The following is a 20,125-nucleotide window of genomic DNA, read 5'->3' on the forward strand; positions in this document are numbered from 1 at the left end:
TGATTAACGCGCCCGGCGCGCAGAACCGCGCTGCGGGGCCGGGCGGGGGCCGGGGGCCGCGGCGGGGCCGCAGCGGGGGAGAGGCGGCGGCGGCGGGGGGGGGGCAGGCCCGAGCGTCCGGCTGGTGGGGACCCCGCGGGCACCGACGTGAGTGGGGGACATGGGGGTGGCGCGGGGGGGGTGTGGGGTCTTGGGGCTCCCGAGGTGGCCGTGGGGTGGCGGTGGCGGGGGGGAAGGGGGGTGTCCGCTCCTCCGCTCCCGCGGAAAGCTCGTCCCAGCCCCTGGGAATGGGGGACGTTTGGGGTCGGTGGCGGGGGGGCCGTGGGACACACACACACACACTGTCCCCGCAGGCGGCTCGGCGGGATGGAGGGCGACACACCGGCCGCAGCCGAGGGAGCGGAGCAGGGGGACAGCGGCAGCCCCGGCACCCGCGGGGTCCCCGCCACGGGCCGCGGGGACGGGCCCAGGGTGGTGGCGGCGGTCACCAACGCGGCCTTCGAGGGGGACCCGCCGCCCTACTCGCCCCCGGACCCCAAAAGCGCGCACCTGCTCTACCCGCCCTTCCCGGCCGGCTTCTCCCAGCAAGTGCCCGTCGTCTACCAGCCGGGGCCGGGGCCCTTCCCGCCCCAGGGCATCCCCCCCGCACCCCTGCCCTACGCCACCGTACGTACCCCCCACCCCGACCTGTTCCTGTCCCGCTCTGCAGCGGAGTCACCCCTCATCTCCCCTCCCGGGTTTGTGGGGTCCCAAGCTGTGCCCCAAACCGTGCTTGAGCAGCACAACCCCAGGGAGGGGTTGCGGGGGGGTGGGGACATGCAGCTCTAACTGCCCCCCCCCGTGGCGTTGCAGTACGAGGGGCAGCCGAGCGCGGGGCCATCGCCTGCCGGCCGCGGGCAGCGCCCGCCCAAGGACTACATGGTGGAGTCAGTGCTGGTGACCGTCTTCTGCTGCCTCCTGACCGGGGTCATCGCCCTCGTCTACTCCCACGAGGTAAGGATGTGAGATTTACGCCCTGAGTAAAGGTCCTGATTTACACCAAACCCACCTGAACGCCTCGATTCCCTGCTCCTGGCGCTGCGGGTCTCTTCTAACCTCTCCCCTTCTCCTCCCGTGCCAGACCCGGGCTGCGCTCAGCCGCGGGGACGTGGCCCAGGCAAACGTGGCATCCAAGAAGGCCCAGTCGCTGGTCCTCTTCAGCCTCCTCTTTGGGTTGTTCGCCTCCATCAGCTGGGTCATCTACGTCCTGGTGACCCTGTACCTGTGACAGGGACCACGAGCCCCAGGGCCATGGCGTGTGCCGGGGGCTCCTTACGGCTCACCACGGGCAGGCAGAGCAGCCGCAGGACCCGTGTGGCATCTGCTGCAGGAAACAGGTGGCCACAAAATGTTATCGGGGCCAAGGGGCAGCGTCTGTCCTTCCCGACGGGGCGAGGAGCAGCTCCAGAGCCGCATGTGCCTTTGCCCGCCTGCTCTCAGCCCCGTGAACCGCAGCACGGGCAGGACAAACCCAGACCAAAGTGATGCCGGCGCCATGGCCTGCTGGAGCTGGCTCTGGGCAAGGGGCCGTGTCGGAGCGGCAGCACCGCGGACGGGCTCAGGCTCTGCTGGGGATGCTGAGCCCCGGTACCGCAGGCCGTCACTTGGAGATGCAGAACGGGACTGTCACGGGGGGGAGCGTCTTGTAGAATTGGGCTGGAGGTGAAGCAAATGGCCGAGACGCAATGGAGAGGCCAAGGCGTGCAGCCCGAGACTCCCTCAGCGGTAATTAATAACGTGAGAAGATATAAAAGCACGTATTTAGCTTCTACGGTAATTTTGCACACACAAATACACACCCATGCTGTATCGCCATCTTCTTGCTGCTTCCAGATTGAAATAAAACACAGGTGTAGCCAAAGCTGCTGTTTTCCATCCATGCCAAGGACCTCCCCCTCCCCGTGGCTTTTATCCACCACAAAACTCAGGGTAAGTTCTCCTGTAATTGGTCAAATTGAGGTTTCCTTAAAGCAGGTGGGTACTGGGGAAGGGGAGCCCGTGTGGGGGCCGCCCCAGCCCCGGGTCTGGGGGTGCTGCTCGCAGAGCTGCTGCAGGGAAGGGGCAGATGAGCCGCTGGGTCTTCCCCAGGCTGCTGCGAGGAGCCGCGCAGGATGTGCCCCGCACGCCCCGGCCACGCTCCCACCTGCCTCCAGGGGCTGCCGCAGCCCCCACACACCCCACAGCCCCCCGCGCTTTGCCAACCCGGTGGGACGTGGCCCCGCGGTCCAGCCCTGGCGAGCGAGCGGAGGGTCCGTGCTCGGTCCGTGTCTGGGCATCCTCCTCCCCAGCTGGCCGATGCCGATTGTTTCCAGAGGAATTTTGAACCCCATCCAGGACTGAAATAGCGCGGGAGCGTGCTCGGCCGCCGCAGGGGTTATTTATAGCCCTCGGCTGGCCGGCCCGTGGCCGCTGCACGGGCTGGGCTGTGGCCGGGCACGCACCTGCCAACGTGTGTTTTGGGGAGCCAAAACCCCCCGACACGGGGGACATCAGTGCCTGGAGGAAGGTGACAGGAGCAGAATCCCCTCCTGTGGGTAGGGCTTATGCTGGGGCGAGACCATCTCAGCGGAGGTAAGGAAGAGCTTTATAGGGGAAAAATAAAAGGGAAAAGGGCCAAGGGCAGAGGAAAACCCCAAGGGGCACATGAGAAAACACGAGGCCACACCAGCGCCAGAAGTGGATTCGATTGTCACTTTAATCCACAGACTGCTGCATGCACCGTAAACAGGATCGTCAGGCGGGTTTGTTATTGGTGTTTATTTGCCTTTTATATAAAAGTTACAGGTCTGAAATGTTCGCAGGAAGATGCCGCCGTGGGGACTGGGTTAGTGGTAGATATATAATACAACCGAGAGCTGGGGGAGAGGCCTGGGAGCGGGGCAGGGGGCTGGTGACGGGGGGGCAGCGCTTCTCCCGTTCCCTGCCCGGCACATGGGGGGCAGCGAGACCCCTCCCTCCCCCCAGAGAGAGGTGCTGGGCTGGGGGATGCTGCCTGCAAGACCCACCAGCACCCTCCTGGCCAGCCCTGGGAAGGGCTGCGGGGCTGCTGGTCCCCAGGGGTGCTGCTCCTGGAGAGGGGGGTCTCGGGGCAGCAATCTGGGTGAGGAGACCCAGTTTTAGGGTCACTCTGAGGCTGCGAGCCTGGCCCAGGGCTGGGACAGGAGCCAGGAGCCGTGGCCGGGATGGAGCAAAGGGGTGAGGTGCGGGCTGAGCCTCCGGCTTTTGGGGAGTGGGGGGCAAGACCCCCCTTTGGTGCTGAGAGGGTTTGTGGTTTCTAGGGCAGGACAGAACCTGGAAACGGCTCCTGCTCACCAGCGAGAGGAGGTGAGCACCGCGGCAGCGCAAGACAAGGTGCCCCCTCCTCTGCCTCCGTGGCATCGAGCCTCAGGTGGGAACCCGACCCCCCCACGGCCCCCGCAGTGAACACGGCCCCCCCCGGGCAGAGTGGGGCGAGGGGCTGCGGCTTTAGTGCTACCACCACACACACCACTCCTAGAAACAGCCCAGGCTGCTGCACACCAGGCGAGGGAGGTGCTGGGAGCCGGCCGGGGGGAAGCCCTCGCCAGCCACCAGGTGGATTTGCCTTTTCACAGTCTCATCATGTCAGGGTTTGTTTTAAAATCTTATTTACAAAGGAATACACAAGCCTTGCTTCCTGCGTGGAAGGCTGAGAAGCCTTTGGGGATGGCAAAGCCTTGGCCGGACACGACACACTCCACTGCCCTTAGAGCCATAAAAATCAAGCGGTTTGGAAGTGTTCTGACTCGGCTGCACGTTTCAGCGCAAGAAGATCCTCGCTCCGCCTGCTCTGGGGTTGCACAAACCAGTGTTGGACCCCACGCTCTCCTCCCCTAGAAGATGCCCTCGTGGCAGGGGGCCATCTCTCTGCCCTTCAGCATTTGGCCGCTGCAGGAGGCCTGTGCCTAAATCTTCAGGGCAATAATCAAGCTGGGCACAATCCTGTGAACGGGGCAATGCCGCTGTCGCTCCCTCCTGCTGCCCGTCCGGCAGAGCTGCCGGCTAAGGCTTTGCAGTCTGTAGAAGGAAGTGCTTGCAACTCTGATTCACTCAGAATAAACAGAGAGGCTTTAGCAAACACGGAGCTGCTATTGAGAAGTAAGTTAAGGATGCTCTGCCAAACACCCCATCTGTATTCCTTGCGAGCTGCTGCCCTAAAACCGCAGGATTTTGTTAGAACTCTGTAAAAACCTGTGACCACGCGACACGGTGCTGACAAAGGCCTCGCAAGGCTGCTAAAACCGACAGCGTATGCTCCAACCCACGATCCACACTGTAAACCACCGGGTGAGGAGAGAGGAGGGACGTGAAATGGCCTGGTCAGGGCTGCGGTGGGAAGGACGCCCCGGGGGGGGGGGACGGGACATGGAGAGGGGACAGAGGGACTGAATAAGGCACACCGAACGGATTGGGGTTATCGCTGCTGGGTGGGAAATGAGACACACACACCCCCCCCCCCTCGCTCTTCCACACCGGGCTGCCCCTGCTGTGGAGGGCTGGGGACAGGGACCTGCTGGGGCTCCTGTCGAAGCACAGATCACAAAGCACAGCACCAAGGGTCGGCCAGGCGGGGACCCCCTGAAAAAACCATTTGGCAACAGTGAGAGGAGAGAGGAGCAGGGCGGAGGGGACGGGGCGGCTCGGCGGGGCACAGGGCTCCTCCCCAGATCCCATTTCCAACCGCAGAAATGGACCCGCTGGCTCCTTCGCCCGGCTCCTGCGCCCGCCCCGAGCCTCCTGTCTTTCAGCACTTGGAACAACATTGTCACTGGTTGTGAGTTTTATACATACGGTTTTGCACTTTTCTTTTTTTCCTATAAACCCATCGGTATTCAGACATGCATCAAAAAAATCCCCAGTGGATTCTAAATACTAATATTTACAGTCTTGTATACTACAGCATTTACTGTGCAAAAGCTAGTACCATCGCTAAAAGATACGGGTTCACGGGACACATGAACCGCAGTACCTCGGGTAGTCAATGTTTCCAGGGTTCGGAGGGATTACCGTTGCTTAAATAACGAGATCTGAGAGGAGGAGGGGGATACGATGACTGGAGATGGCGGGTCCCTGCCCACATTTTCAGTGCCTCTTCCATATCTACGACTGGTGCCTTCCTCCCGTGAAGAAGGCGCCAGAGATCTGGGGTAAACCGAAGACCCCTGTAAACACAAGCAGCTCTCTGAAAGCAGAGCTCCTCCGGCAGGCAGCCCGAGACTCTCCCACCCTCATCTCCTAGGGGCGAACACGTGTCGAGGCGGCATTGCAGGGGAGACTCAAACCCTTGGCTTCCACGGCTGCTGCCTGCTGAGCACCACTCTGGAGACAAGTCTGTGGGTGCTGAGCTTTTGCCGACCCTCCCTTGCAGATGAAAACAAAAGCCCGGGTATTACCAGGTGCAATCAGCCAGCAAACCGGGAACACACTTGGATGGGACCCTCTTTCCACAAAGCTCTCTCCCCGGGTTTAAAGCTGATTCATGGCACTGAGGGGCGGGAGGAGAAGGAGGGCGAGTGCAGCGAGCACCGGCTGATCTCTGCCCTTCGCGGCCAACGCGCGCGGCCGCCTCTCGCCCGTGGCGAGAGCCCGACATTCACACCCCCAGGGACCGCTGCCAGCTGGGAGGGAGGGTGCGTCATCCAGTAACAGGTACAAACATTGAACTCCAGTCTCATAGCTGCCCTCGGTGCGTCTGCGGAGCAATTCTCCTCGCTCGCACGACCCCTCCTCCTAGGTTTTCTCTTCTCGGTCTGTTTTCCGCCTTGTAATGTTCCGAGGTTTGATTTTGAGGGACAGTTCCCACAAGGCCTCCTCGGCCAGGTGGTCGCTGAAATCGTTGAAGAATGACACTATGTCGTCGTTTCTTTTGATGTCGTAATGTCTGGAAAACCACAGAGCAGGGCGGCAGTTAAACAAGGGGCTACCTGGGGACCTCTCCCAACTTTGAGCCACCCCGGCCCTGCTCTAAGGGACATCCAGCACTGGGGGGTCTGCATTACCTGAGCCCAATATTCCTGACTGTGGTGTGACACCAAAAAGGGGGAAAACCATCATGCTCATTGCTGAATTGGGGAGGAAAAAAAAAAAAAAGGCCCTATCACACTGAAATCAGCTGTTAGATCTGCTGCCTCTGCTGCAAGACAGCATTGAAGAAAACCCTGCAGGACCTAGAGAACACAGGAACCAGCAACAGCAAAACCTGGAGGGAAAACTGTTGTGTGAAAGAGAGTAGTGGCAAAACTTTACTGCACTGGATCTCAAAACTAATATAGGAAAAATATCTTCACAACTTTTAGTCACAGCTAACCTAGAGAGGGGAGGAGACTGTGCCCAGAGCCCTGTCCTTCCCAGGTCCCCTTACATCTCCATCATGATGCTTTGACTTTAGACTCCCTTCCCCTTTCATGGGGGCTCCATACCTCAGCCACAACCCCCCCACCAGTCCCCACTGTGCTGCCTCAAAGCCAGCCCTGCCCTCCCCGGTGCTGCACTTACACTTGTTGGAAGCACCTCATGCTGTCCAGGATGTTAAACTGCTGCCAGCGCTTGGAAAAGTTCACTTTGCTGTCAATGTAATCAGGGTTTCCCAGATGAACAAAGGTCAGGTCCTGCAGAATCAGGCCTCTGAAAGAGAGAAAGGTGCAGCAGGCCGGGGAGTAGGCAAACAAGTGCAGAGGTTAGTCACACAGGGGCAGGACAGCCAGGCACAAGGCAGCTCCAGGTAATCTAACGGCCTCCCACTGCCGCTGCCATCAGCACTGCAACTTCAGACTAGAGGCAAACGTGTCCCTGACAGCAGATGTGAGGGTGTGCAGGTGCAGGGTGCCCACCACGCAGAGCCGAGGGACCCCTGCAGTGAGGCACACTGAGGGTGCTCTTTCACCCTCCATGGAAAGGAGGACCAGGCTGGAAGAAGGTCGCAATGGGAAGTGCCTGCCAGGGGTTAAACCTTCCTTCCAGTTTTATGCAAGAGCGTTTCCCTCACATTGAGGTTTCCCTAACAAGGGAGTCACCACTCCCTTCCTCCCTCTGCCTCCCCTGCTCAGCCATGTCTCTGCACAGCCCTGATGTGGGCCCCTGCCAGAGGAGATGCCACGTACATACGCAACCTCCTCCTACAGAGCTCTTCCCACGGAAGAAAGCAAGACCAGGAGAAGTTTACTGGTGTAAACCCAGAGCAAATCTGGTATCTAGATCAGAGGGCTCTTATGGAGAAGGGCAATGGCTTCAACCTTTCGTCTAGAAGCAGGATGACAAGCAGACTCCTCGTTTACCAGCTCTTGCTGTCAGCAGAACCAGAGCTGCAGCAGAGGAGCAAGCAGCAGCTTGAAGCTGTGAGATCCACTGCACCTCATGGGAAAATCTGTCCTTCCACAAACAGACCCCAAATAAAATATAATTAAAAAGCGTCAACTAAAGATCCAGACACTTGATCTTTCCTTTGCCACAGTCAATTCACAAAGGCTTTCTTTACAAGAAGACAGCTGCCACCCTCCCTCCTAGCTACAGGAGAAATTGCTCCAGAGAGGAGGGCACGGGGGTTGGTGTGGCACATCGCCCTCTTGTTCTAGATGTGGGGCAAAAGGCAAGTGCTGAGCTGAGCAGAAGCTGCTGAGAAATCCTTGAAGGAACCATCTGCACGTGCAGAAGTAATGGCAGAGGAAAGAAGCTACCAACTCACAGGTAAGGTATGCAGGGAGGCTCCACATCAGCCAGAGCTGCTCGGTAGGCGCGGAAGGAGGAGGAGCTGTCAATCAGTGTGCAGTACTCAGCCAGGCCCTGGCAGAACACAAAGCCCACGCTGACACCGCTGCTGAACCCCCCTTTTCTTTGTAACCTCCCCCCGACAGCCACGCAGGCCAGGCAGTTAATGCCACCCTGCAGACACTTCCAACTGATTTGCTCAGCCTGACCCCACCCTGAGTATGTATACATGCAGCCTCGCTGCCTTCAGCCTCACCAAGCCTTCAATCTGCAGGGAGGAGGAGGAGGAGGCGGCTGTTCTCACCCATGGCAGCGCTGGCACTCCCACAGCTGTCAGAATGCCTGGCTACGCTGCAGGCTTCCAGGGTCGTGGCATTATAGCCCTTGAGGAGCAGTTATCCACCATCCCTCCACCCTGGGACCTTGCTGAGCTGTTAAAACCCCGCAGCTGTTTCACTCCGTAACCAGAGTTATCTTCCTCCCCTGAAGATGAGAGCCCTCACTGCTCCTCACCTCCGAGGTTTGCTTCTGCCACTCCAGCCTTCGGATGGGTGCAGAATCCAGTGCAGAAAGAATGGCCAGATAGGAATTAAAATTATTCAGCTTTCGTAAGTGCTGTGAAGAGGGAGAATATTCATTACTCTAGAGATCTGAAAAGCCTTCTAGCATCAAACAGCTCTGCCAACCAGAAGGTCCCAATCCCCTGCTCCTTTAAGGAGCGGTGTGTGTAATTTACATCAAGAAACAAGCTGGTACCTTCATAATCTTTATAAATTTAAGGAGCAGCCTCTCTCGGTCTTGGGCTTTCTCTTGTAGCATAATTATTGAACGGACCCTGGAAGAACAGACAGAAAAAAAATGATAAACCCACTTCAGCAGATCTCAGATTTCTTCTTGTTTCATTTAAAAAACCAGTAAGGATGGGCCAACAATACTGGAAAGTTCATTTTATCTCCGTCTTAAATGGAGCACTCTAATTCATAACAAAGACAGAATAACTTCAAGGATGACCACTATAACCCTTCACAGAGTGCATTTATTTGCAAGGGGAATGTTTGTTTGAAGGGCACAATGGTACAAGTCCTGCAGGTTATAGTGCCCTCCACAACCCTCCTGATTTTCTTTCTCGTGTGCTCTGGGATCTTTGATGAGTGCCCTGCATGCACTTCCTGGCCAAAAATATATGTTATCCCACTTGTAACAAGGGAACCCAACTCTGCAAGGAAACTTTTGAATATTTGTAGGGCACTAGAGGTTAAGCACAGTTCAGTGCCACGGTTGTTCTGAGCTCCTTACCAGTAGGACATGTTATTAAAGTGCTCTGTGAACTGTGTCAGGTTGGGGCTTTTCTCTTCATTTTGTTCCTTTGCCCAAAGCAAAACTTCTGGAATCTGCCAAGGAAGAAGAGGAGAGGGGTGGGAAAATACCACACATTAAAATGGAATTTCTGCTTCAAGATTCCCAGTCGCAGTCTGTGGTCACAGCCGTTTGGTGACACAGGTTCAGCTGTCTCCTACAACCCAAGGGGTGAGCTTGAAGAGCTGGCAGGGAATACCAGAGATTGCAGAGGGTATGTGTTCAAATCCCTCCCGCCGCCCTCACCCCCTCCTCGCCTCTGTACCTCAATTTTATAGAAGAGTTCGGCATCTAGGAGGGTCAGCTGCTCGGCTATTTCATGACTGTGGAAATCATGCAGGGTCCCTGGCCTGGAGGAAACAAGGATGAAGTATAAAGGCTAAGGAAGCGTGACCTGTTGTCCTTCCTTTCTTATATTTTGGACTAAGAAAATTCTTGTCTCCAAAAGAAAGGGATGCCCTGTCTCTCAAAGGACCAAGATATGGTTACGTGCATCTTTCCTCACCTGGCTGCCACCCCACGGGCTGCAAGAGGTTTGATGGAGTTGGCGTAGCTCAGCATTTTCTTCTGATCCACTTTATCAAGGATATTCTTGCGTAACACTCTGGCGAGGCTTAGCTCCCCGTTGCAGACCAGCCGGAAGACCAGGTCCATCAGCAGCTTGAGAATTTCCTCTGTCAACTCCACTAAGCTGAGAGAAAGATGGAAAACCCAGGGAAGGCATCAGAGCTACAGAGTCTGTATCTGTACCGAGTCTTGTCACTCTCCCACAAGCAGAACTGAGTGACTGAAATTCCTCCTCTTCCCAGCTCTTCCTTTCCCAGAGATTCCCCTTTTACTGTTTTTTTAAAATCACTGACCCAGTGAGGACACACTGAGAACCTGCTCCTCCAACAAGAGGGTTCAGCACTAGGTGTTTCACTGGTCAGGGCAGGGGATTTCAGCTGTTGTTGTAGATGGGGTTTAAAAAGCACATCTTCAGAACCTCCAGACTTCTGTATTGTTACTGACCCCGCACCTCCCACCCCAGAACAAAGAAGGCAACTCACCACAGCTCATCCACCACTCTCACCAGCACGAAGAAGGTGTTCTTACTGACTCGCTTCTTAAACGTGTCTGGGAAGTGGCAAAACTTCTCATATGTTGGTTGCAAATTAAAGAATCAACTTAATGTGTTTGGACCAGCATCAGCGCAATTAACAGCTGCCTTGATGAACATTAGAATAGCATACTATTCTGCCTTGACTGAAAGTGGTGTTCAATTTCCAGGAGATAAGGGACACTGATATGGCTCTAATTAAGATGGTATTAAGCTGCCACCAGCTGCAGGTAGCAGGGGTGTGAGGAGGGACTTGCACCTCGCGGAATCGATGCTAGAAGAGCAGGTGTACCCTAAAACTGTTCTAAGGTGGAATTTAATGAGCAGCACTCCTCTACTGTGATCTCCCCCACTGGTCTGTGACATCTGGTCTCAACAGATCTCAGATGTCACCTCTATCGTCCTCACTGCCCAATGGGCGGCATTGACAGGGGAGAAAAAGCTTCTGCCAGGTGGCAAAGGGAAAGAGAAGAAGGTTATCAGTAAGTCAAGTATTGACAAGGGCCTGCAGGAATGCCCCAGCCAGTATTTTCACTGAGAGCCGCTGTGCAGTGAGATTTGCTGTGTCCTTGGCCGCACTGATCCCAGCAGGAGCACGGCGAGCAGCGGCTCTGCTGCAGATGGCAGTGATGAGCTGCGACGCAGGACAGGGTGACGTCAGGCTCCCTCTGACGTGCGTGTTCAGTACCAAAGCCCACGGGGCCTTTGCACTGCCTGAACCAACACTGACCCGCTCAGCTGATGGCGAAGGGAGCCACGGGAACAGAGCCAAAGGGAAGGAACTGCAGGCAGGGCGCTCAATGAGAAGCCTTCTTCACACTCGGCCAGGAATGCTAATGCTCACCCGGCCACGTAAGGGGCCCTCACCTCGTTAGTGGTTACAAGCTCAGTTCAGAACTGGGAGGCCAAGAGGACATTATCTTCCGTGCTGTGTTTCTTGTAGTAAGAGAGAGAATAGGTCTTGGTGGTTTAGTCATCTCTAGTGTTAAACTACACCAGGCAGCCTGATCCCCATTCTACAAATGAGATGTCCCAAACAAATGACCAATTCCCCAGTCATGTACAGAAAATCTGAACTGCACTTCTTCCCTGCCAGGGCCCTCAGGAGACTACTCTCAGGTCCAGTACTCCACCCTGCCTGGACCTGCCCAGCAGCATTTCCCATTTGCAGTACTCAGAGGTGAAAGAAGTCCTGCCTGGGACACCTCCAGGGCAAGCACATTACTGACCACGTTGTCAGCAGGCTTTTGACCAAGCAACTTGCCACCAACTCCACAGTGACCATTCAGCTCTGATTCCTGGTGGGGGTGAACTGCCACTCATGCAGAAGGATATCTGTACTGCAGCTTCTTGATGAGCTCTTCAGGGGTAATAAATGTCCTGTATGTAGTCAGAAAGGCTTCACAGTACAGCACCAGATCTACAGAGAAAGACAAGAAAGCCTCAGTCAATCCTACTTTCAGAAAAAAGAAGTTTCTTGCAAGGCTGAATCCAGTCTTAGAGGAAGAGGACAGGGACACATTTTGACACGAATGGACTTTACAGAAATGCTGTGCTGTTGTTTCTTACCAGCAGATGGACCCTACGGCACAAGAGCAACAGTGAAACTGCCCTGTCCCCACCGGCCTGGCTCCCATTTGCAGCACTCAGGCTTGCTGTTTCGCTTAGGCGACCACCAAAGGGGTTAGTAAAAAACACCTGTTTGTGGGACAGGAACTTTCAATAATGGGGTCAAGGAAAAATGTGGTTTAGACCTCGGGGATACTTTAAAGAGAAGAACTGATCATGAGAGGTGGGTGCCTGTTCTCTGTCTTTACTGCTTAGGCAGCACAGAGCCCTGCAGAAAGACATGGTCACTCTTCCCTCCTGATCAGGGACACACATGTTTCGATGTGATGATAGGGTGCTGCAGACCCTCTGCCCTTACACCGTTCCAGGAAATCTGCCCCAGGACAGTGTAAATAGAAGATTATTTTCAGCCAAAAGAAGAATAAATTGCATTGCAAAAACTGACGCTACCATGACCATGACCCTGCCACAACACAGACTCTGATGTGGTGCACGCAGACAGCTTTTGTTTATTAAGCTGCAGCAGTGGGTGCTACAGGCCCCAAAATTGCAAAGGCTTTGGCCATCAGCCTGGGCACAAAGGAGGGAATTTGAAAAAGCAGGAACTGCAAATGGGAAAGAAGATTTCAGGTCAAGACTGCAGTATGCATGTAGTCTCAGGCAAGGGTTGGGCACTGTGGACAGCAGTGGTCAAAATGGAAACTTGCTGGTCCTGGTATGAAACCACGCAGCACTGCAGGCCGTGTGTGCAGTGGGAGGGCACACTGTTCCTGCCCGGCTCGCTGCAACTGCTGGCAGAGCCTTGGTAGCCTAGATGGGGAGAAAAAGCTTCTGGCCCACCTGCCCAGGCGAGGCTGTGCATGTAAAGCTTGCTTCAGCCAGGACAGGGATCACCCCACACCTGTGTGCTGCAGCCTCCATCCACTGCGCATGGAGGGGGGGAAAAAGCAGGGCATGGTGTGTCAGTTGTGCCTCTCTACCTGTGGTGCTGCTCTTGGCAGGAGCCTGACAGAGACGCTGCTTCCTCCTGCTCTTAAATCAGAGAGCACTGCTGCCTTCTGGTTAAAGACAATCAGACATAAGCTCTAAAGCTGGAGGCTGGGTGGTCATGTCAGGGGTGAGTCCTAGGCCTCGTCCAGCTGTAATCCTGCACTCAGGGTAAGCACGTGTGGCTGTGAGCACTTAACTGACCATGGATTTTATTCCTAAAGACCACAAGTCTCTCTTTATCCCTTATTTCATTTAGCTCTTTTAGAAAACTCAAACGGACAAGAAGCATCATGCAACAGGGCGTGGAGTTACATTTATTCTGGGTTCCCATCTGCCCAAAAGGCAACGTGAGGTAATACAGCTGGTCTGCTCTGGCACTTGAAGCTGCCAAGAAATTCATCTTTAAAGGAAAGCCTCTTAACTATACCCCTCTGTGCTGTTTGGCTGATTGATTTACAAGCCCTGAATTCTTCTCATTGTAAGCTTAATTCATTAACCCTTTCAGTCACCCAAACACTGGGTTAGCATAGCACAAATTCCTCCATGCTCCATTCAGCGGCTTGGCAGAGCCTGTGAGGCTCAGCTCTGTGACTATTCTGAGAAACGTGCCGCGCAGAGCTCCCTCCACCCAGCCGCTCTCCCCATCTGCACTGCTGTGCATTTAAAATCCTGCTCTAGCTTTTCCTAGCCTTGAGATGTTCTCCACGGCTCTCGCCTCGCTGCTTGCGGCACCCTCAGAGCTCCCCATTCAGGAATTGGAGGTCTAGCACCCGTCCCTTTACCAACTAGCTGTCTGTCAACAGGAACAGCAGGGAAGTTTTTCCAGTGTCATGCTTGTTCCGGAGAACAGCAGGAATAAATCAAAGTTTCTCTATTCCAGTTTCAGCATTTTTATAAGGGGTATTTCCACCATCTCATTTAGACTAATTTTTTTAAAATATACATATCTAGCCTTGGTGCAATCAATTGCCTCCTCCTCTCTAGTATGTTCCTAACTTTGGTCCTTTCTGCCTGGATTTGCTGCCCAATGTAAACAGGGAAATATAGCTGTCAGGGGAAGGATTTTCTTGCTAGCTCAATGGTGCTGGTAAGTAATTGCAAACACCTTATGCTACAGTAAAACCCTGCCATTTAAAAACGCACATGGAAGGTATTTCCCCTTTGACTATCAACCCTCTAAAATACGAGCACTGAGTGGTTCAGCGGGTTAGCGCATGTTGCCTTGCATCCCAGGAGATAAGGAGATCAATTCTGGTTAAGGCCATCAGCACAAATGTGTTTGGCAGGTTCAAAATCACACTCTGGAAACATCGCAAAAGCTGTCTTTGCCACAGGTCTTGGAAAAGAGCTGCCTCGTGTGGGTGTGACTGGGTTTGGAGAGATAAAGTGGGGTTTTAACAAATTTAGACCTACGGGTTGTTAAACTCCCTTTTCTTCCCCCACATCTCCTTTCTTGTACTGTGGATCCCCTCTCTGAACTGGTCTGGATGGCTACCAGCATGCAAGTGGTACAGAGTGGGACCAGGAAGTGACATGGTAAGTTGAAAACAAGGGGTGTCAGCAGAGCAGCTCCCGGACAGCTTGCCCAATGCCCACGGGTACTGCATTAGATCCAAACCAACGTCCCTCCTCTTCTACTTTGATGCAACAGTCACTCCAGCAACTCCTACACCACCACTCCCCTCAAGTTCAGAGGGCAAGGAACACCTCTGAAAACAGGATCTGTGCCACAACAGGCTGGTCACACCTGCACTCGCAGAAGGCAGTGAGTGGCCTACCTCGGCAGGTACGGAGACACCAACGCGACAGTGTCACCAACTCCAGTGGTGCGCCTCGCCTTCCAGGTCTGGGCAAGGCCTCTGAGGAGTTAATACCATCCCTGCTGCTAAATGGAATGAACAGGCGCTTATCCAGCTTACCTCCATGTCACCAAAGATAAGCACAATCCGCCCCCCCTCCACCCCGGCCCCGCTGCCTGCAGCCACATCGCGACTGCGCACACTGCAGCGACGCAGAAGTCCAGCAGCAAAAGGCTGCACTCCTCAGCTCCGTTTTGGTGCACGCACTGTACCTTTCCTGTCGGTCTCTGTTGCATGCACTAACAAAATGTCTCCGGATCCACCACGAACATCTGGCCCATCATCTCCCTGCAAGGAGAACAGAAACATGTTAGGCATGGCCCAAGCTCCCTTCGGCCTGGTTTACCATCTCTGGGGTTCAAGCTCAGCAGTAACTGGCAGAGCACGCAATGTTCCTGGCACTGCTCACAGCACAAGCTGGGACATGGTCTTCAGTGCTGGGCTAATCCTGGAATTTGATTAAAGCATTTGGTGTCCCAGATGAGGATCTGGGCTGATCCTCGCTGGGGGTCTCTGACTCCTTAAGGCCAGGCTGTGAAGCTCAGTGAAAGCTGAACCTTCTGTCCACAGAATAATGAACAGAAATGTCCCAGACTCCCAAACGCTCCCAGAAGACCATTAACAGAGCAGTAACACCGTGTGAACTGTCTCAAAGTGCGGGATCACGTACCACAGGGCCTGTGGGGTGAGAGGTCATGCATTCAACTTGCATGTTCCTGGAACATCAAAACCTAGCAAGTTAATTCCCTAATCTGGAACTATTTGGCTGGAGGTCACCTGAAGCGATCCAATAACCGGGAGCAGAAAACAGCCCTGCTAACTGCTTGACCCCTGCCTTACCACTCTCTAAAATCATCTTTCTTCTAGCTACTGCAATTCACAACTAAAAATATGCAAAACTGATCTATCACTCAGCCAGCAGTTCCCACACTGCAGGAAATGGCTCGCAGTGGCATTTCTATACTGTTTCAAACATGCAGACCATAAAGAAAAGAAAGAAAAAAGAAGTTAAGAGTTGACACAGATCTGCCAGTCCCAAATGTCCAGAAATCGCTGATTTTTAATCGTTTTTTAAAGGAAATACTCCTGTAGAGGAGAGTGGAGTCATGTCTGACTTCCCTTAGCAATGTCTTTGTCATTTCAACATGCAAAACACTGAAAAAACCCATGGATTAGAGCCATAGAGCAGCTATGTCTAAGACGTGAATTTTTCAGGTGACCCTCTGGCAAGACTCATGAAATACTACTTAAGGAACGAGTAATAGCTTCTCGCTCTCTCCTGCACATCTCGGCTGACCAAAGAACACTCCTAAAGTGCCAGTAAATGATACATTCTCTCTGATTTTCAGACCAGCACCCTGACAGTCTGAAAGCCTCAACAGCGTGCATATTCCCTCAAGCTGCATGTCAGAGACAGCTTGGTTCAAGAGCATAGTGAGCAAAGCTGTCTGGGAGTGCACCCAAGGCTAGAAAGAAAGTAATTTCTCAGATACAGAAACAGTTACTTTGGCTGCTCTTCCACATCAGTAATATAACGTCCTCCTCGGGAAATGTGCTAAACCTGCCTTCAGACTGAAAGGCCAATACCACAAACCTGCACCTGGATTTACTGTGCTCAGGCTCTCAGGTGTTTCCTTTCAGACTGGGGCATCCTGAAGAAGTGGGAAGGAGTAGACTGGGAAAAGGACACGAGATGAGCTGGTTTTTAGAGAGACTTCTCACATTTGGTTAAACCCCCGCTCAGCACTGGTGCTCCCTGCCTGTACCAGCACCTCATACTTTCACAACAGCCTGCACACATAAGGCTGGAGCTGCATACCACTTCTGCTGCAACCTAGTTTTTCCTATCAAATAAAAGCTGATGCCTTGTTTGTGCACAGAGAATCAGATTTCAATACAGCATAAACTGAAGAGTACGAAAGCAAACCCTGAAGGCACCTACCTCCTGCTTCAGCGTTAACCTAGCCATAATTTCACTGTGGTCGATAAGGGATAGCTCATCTACCTCTTCCTCCAACTGTGATGATTCCAAAGCATCTGGTGACTGCTGCTGCCTGTAAAAAATAGGCAAATACCCATCAGTGTCATCGCCCATCCAGGGGAAGGGATGCTGGGTCCACCCGAGCTCTCAGTGTACAAACCTTCATTAAACAACAGTCTGGAGGTCAATCTTTTCCAAACTAGCCCAAATGTCTAGTAATTCTGTTGCTTTGTGCATCTCTTGAAAAGAGTAAGATAAACCTTTAGGACCTGAACACTTGTCTGCTGCATTTCTGGCAGACAGGATTTTACCATGCCCTGTGTAAGTACACACTTCCATGTCTCCTTATTCCACCAAATTTTTAGTGCACACAAATCTAAACCCTTCCTCAAATGTACAGAGACCGAGCATACTCTATGCATATATATCTTAGTCAGCTCATGACCCATTGAGCTGCTCCAAGGTGAGAGGACAGGCTCTCTTTTTGCAGGGAAATAGAACAGGAAGCTCTGACCACTTTTTTGGTGTACATCTACAACTCCAGTATTCCTACCCCCAAGGGCTGGTACTCTTGTGCCTGGATACAGGCTGTCTGTGCCTGTATTCCTGAAAAAAAAAAGGTACACATGGTCTTTAGAGCTTTCCCCGGGCACAGGCCAAAATCCTGTGCACCAGTCAGTACTTGCAGCAGATAGTGAGCTTTGCAGAGCACTCTTGCATTGTCTCCTTCACTGCAGGGATTAAAACCCTCAAACCAACTGCAGGAAAATGGGGGAGGGAAGTTGACTGTCACACACAAAACAATGCTGTTCTCTATTTTTGCTTTAGAAATGCAATTGAAGAGCAATCTCAAGCAGCAGGGAAGCACTCACCCCACTCCTCCTGAAGCCCATCTGTTACAGCCTGCACCTCTTCATTTACATAGACAAATGATAGCTAAGAGCATTAGAAGGGATATAAAGCCTCCTGCTTTGGGGCCTCAGCCAGCCTTTAACTAGCAGGGTTAGGACGAAATTCCCCTCTGGAAGACTATTTCCCAACAGCGATACAGACTCTTTTTTTGCACGTTTCCCTGGAAGCAGGGGAGAGCAGCCAGTGTCAATGACAGAACTGCCAATTAGATGGACTTAGGATGGCTACCACGGGCTGCATTAACCCCTGCAGGCTCGCCGAGTTAAGTAACGACATCTTGCCAGGATCCCCCTCGTTCAGCAGGATCCCACCGCTCACCAGTTGTGCAAAAAAGGTGGGCTTAAAGTTTAAAGAACATGGAGAAGGTTGAGGGCAGAACAGGCAGCTCCAAGGTCTGCTAGAGGGCAGGGCTAATGGGACGTTGGTGAGTCTCTACCCTTCGAGGCTGGGAAGCAGGAGGACCAGGGAAGCCAGGCTCACCTTTCAGCACCATCTTTGCCTTCCTTCCCCATGGCACTGCTGTTGGAAGTGGAGTCTTTGGAGTGGCCGTCTTTGACAGAGGGAGATTCCTGCAAAGAGAGAGAAGTTTTTCATTATTACATGGGGTCCTACACCACAGCTAGCCTTGCATTTACAGTCTGCCTGCCTCTAAATGGCCCTTTACTGTAAATTCCTACAGAGCAGTTAAAGATTGATGCAAGTTAATGCCAAATGCCAGGAAAACACAGGAGTTAATTAGACAGGAAATTTGGGACCATCTCTGGAGACTAGTGTAATTAGTACTGTTTGCTTTTAACATTGTGAAATGATGCTGAAAGTTACAACACAAGTCAGCTGTTGTCTTGGATTTTAACCCTCTCGTGACATTTTTTTTCCTCCAGCCCTTACTGTTGAAACACAATCGTCTTCTGCTTTAATCAGAATGGACACAGCCAGCTCTAAGCTCTCCAGTTTCAGTTCCCCTCCTAAACACAGCCCCTAAAACACCAGCCTGTCTTAGGGGGCAGATGCACACTGCCATTCCTACCTCCCTTCTCTCCCACCAGAAGAGTTTTTCACTTCACAATTCACAGCTGTGGAAATGAGGCTAATGCAAAAAAGCAGAACCATCTGAACCGGCGGCATGGAACAGCAGGTAGAGAGCTCAAAGCAAAGATACAGCATTTTAAATTAGCCATTTTTTAAGGAGACAAATAGCCATGAATGGCAAATGGGAATATTAATCTAACAGTGTTGGAGTTCAGAATTATTTAACATCATGCAGACTGAAACTTGGAAAGTCAACCTGCTGAACAGACAGGACTTAAACCACCTACACGCTATCCACTCAGCCTGGAAAGCACACTGGTGAGCTTAGGTTTCTTGGTGTCTGCAGAACTTTTCCAGACTATATCTGTCAAGCCCTTTGCTTCAAAGTTGAGAACCAGCTTGCAGCTGCCTAAAAGGATGGGCCTGCCTAGATGTGTCTCCTGAAGGGAAGTGAGGGGAGCACTATCTCTTGGCATACTTAACACCAGTATGGAAAAAGGTCTTGGAGACATCCTGTAGAAGATGTGCCTTCCAAGATGAGGGCAGGCAAAAAGATCACTACAGACCTCCGCCACTGTTTCCTATGATCCAACAGGAAGACGGTACCTCCCTGTGATGGAAAACACCCTGTCTCCTCTAGGAAATATCTAAGATACGAGCCTTGAGTAAAGGAAGAAACAGCGTGCGATTACAATGCTAAATCAATCACTTACTTTGTATCCAAACAGTGAAGACAAAAAAAGAATTTAGAGCACAAGGCTTTCTGTATTAAAACTGGGAAGCCAAAGCGGTTACAAGAATAGACACAGTCCCAGGGTGATGCTGGTCACAGGGTGCATCTTTCTGGAAGGGAACCTCACGCAAGCAGCTCCAAACAGACAGCGAAGCGCAAACAAAACAGCGTGTCAGGAAAAGCTGTCCCTACCTCCTGCCAGGGCTCACCGTGACCCCAAAAGCGTTGCCTGCTCTCCACCCGGACCAGGAGGCCACCCAAGCCTGCAAGCCAGGAGTGGGCAAGCAGAGGACCACCAGCAAGGGAGCCGGGGCAGCAGGACGGACACAGGAGCTCCACGGTGCGCAGAAGAGGCCGGTGCCAAGCGCGTCAGCCCTGGCGTGAACTCAGCATGCACCAGGCAGCCCCTTCCCGGTGTCCGGCCCTCTGCGGGTTACTTACTCCTTCAGAGCGAGGGAGTTCCCCGTTGCTCTGGCCAGAGGAATACAGATTGACGTATTCACCCTCACCAGCCTCCTCACTGGCGTTTTCACTCTAAGGGAGACAGGATGAAAGGAAATACGTGATGGTGCCCCCCACCAGCACTTAGTTAGTGAGAGAATGTGTCCACGGGCTGGGAGGAGAAGTGATCTCAGTGTCACCTAACTGGGAGCCCTTCCTCTGGCTCAGCAGCCACCAATGGCCACCGAGGCTGTACCTTCCCAGGGGTAATTACTTTCTGGTTCTTGAGGACTATCCTGAAGGCCCTGAGCTGCAGCAAGACAGCAGCAGGCACTGCTTTGCAAGAGCTGCTATGGGCTCCGTGTGAGACTGCGAAGGTGCGATATGCACGGGTT

The 20,125-nt window shown here is 53.3% G+C and overlaps 2 protein-coding genes and 1 long non-coding RNA gene across 10 annotated transcripts in view; 2 read left to right on the top strand and 1 right to left on the bottom strand.

Annotated features, from left to right (window-relative positions):
- Window positions 1-114: 114 nt before the first annotated feature.
- Window positions 115-1,417, top strand: PRRT1B (proline rich transmembrane protein 1B). Its single transcript, XM_074845843.1, has 4 exons — window positions 115-147; window positions 354-666; window positions 853-993; window positions 1,121-1,417. Exons 2-4 carry the CDS (start codon window positions 367-369, stop codon window positions 1,265-1,267), a joined length of 588 nt encoding a protein of 195 aa, XP_074701944.1. The 5' UTR covers window positions 115-147; window positions 354-366; the 3' UTR covers window positions 1,268-1,417.
- A 956-nt stretch (window positions 1,418-2,373) lies between these two features.
- Window positions 2,374-3,815, top strand: LOC141932372 (uncharacterized). Its single transcript, XR_012625816.1, has 3 exons — window positions 2,374-2,610; window positions 3,318-3,427; window positions 3,675-3,815. It is a non-coding gene; the product is annotated as an uncharacterized LOC141932372 (long non-coding RNA).
- The window catches only part of RAPGEF1 (Rap guanine nucleotide exchange factor 1), an 89,249-nt gene continuing 71,840 nt past the window's right edge, over window positions 2,717-20,125 (bottom strand). For 4 of the 8 annotated variants that reach the window (XM_074845841.1, XM_074845836.1, XM_074845835.1 and 1 more), the window contains 14 exons: window positions 19,731-19,823; window positions 18,008-18,096; window positions 16,577-16,688; window positions 14,847-14,922; window positions 11,548-11,636; window positions 10,167-10,255; window positions 9,623-9,808; window positions 9,383-9,467; window positions 9,058-9,152; window positions 8,518-8,596; window positions 8,275-8,376; window positions 7,739-7,836; window positions 6,553-6,681; window positions 2,717-5,938 (listed from right to left, as the gene is read on the bottom strand). In XM_074845841.1, coding sequence (XP_074701942.1) covers window positions 5,788-5,938; window positions 6,553-6,681; window positions 7,739-7,836; window positions 8,275-8,376; window positions 8,518-8,596; window positions 9,058-9,152; window positions 9,383-9,467; window positions 9,623-9,808; window positions 10,167-10,255; window positions 11,548-11,636; window positions 14,847-14,922; window positions 16,577-16,688; window positions 18,008-18,096; window positions 19,731-19,823 — 1,473 coding nt within the window. In that variant the 3' untranslated portion in view covers window positions 2,717-5,787. The remainder of the gene's footprint in view (window positions 5,939-6,552; window positions 6,682-7,738; window positions 7,837-8,274; window positions 8,377-8,517; window positions 8,597-9,057; window positions 9,153-9,382; window positions 9,468-9,622; window positions 9,809-10,166; window positions 10,256-11,547; window positions 11,637-14,846; window positions 14,923-16,576; window positions 16,689-18,007; window positions 18,097-19,730; window positions 19,824-20,125) is intronic. The other 4 variants (XM_074845842.1, XM_074845839.1, XM_074845840.1 and 1 more) reach the window with 1 other exon arrangement.

Source organism: Strix aluco, chromosome 20 (genome assembly GCF_031877795.1).
Source record: "Strix aluco isolate bStrAlu1 chromosome 20, bStrAlu1.hap1, whole genome shotgun sequence".
NCBI lineage: Eukaryota > Metazoa > Chordata > Aves > Strigiformes > Strigidae > Strix > Strix aluco.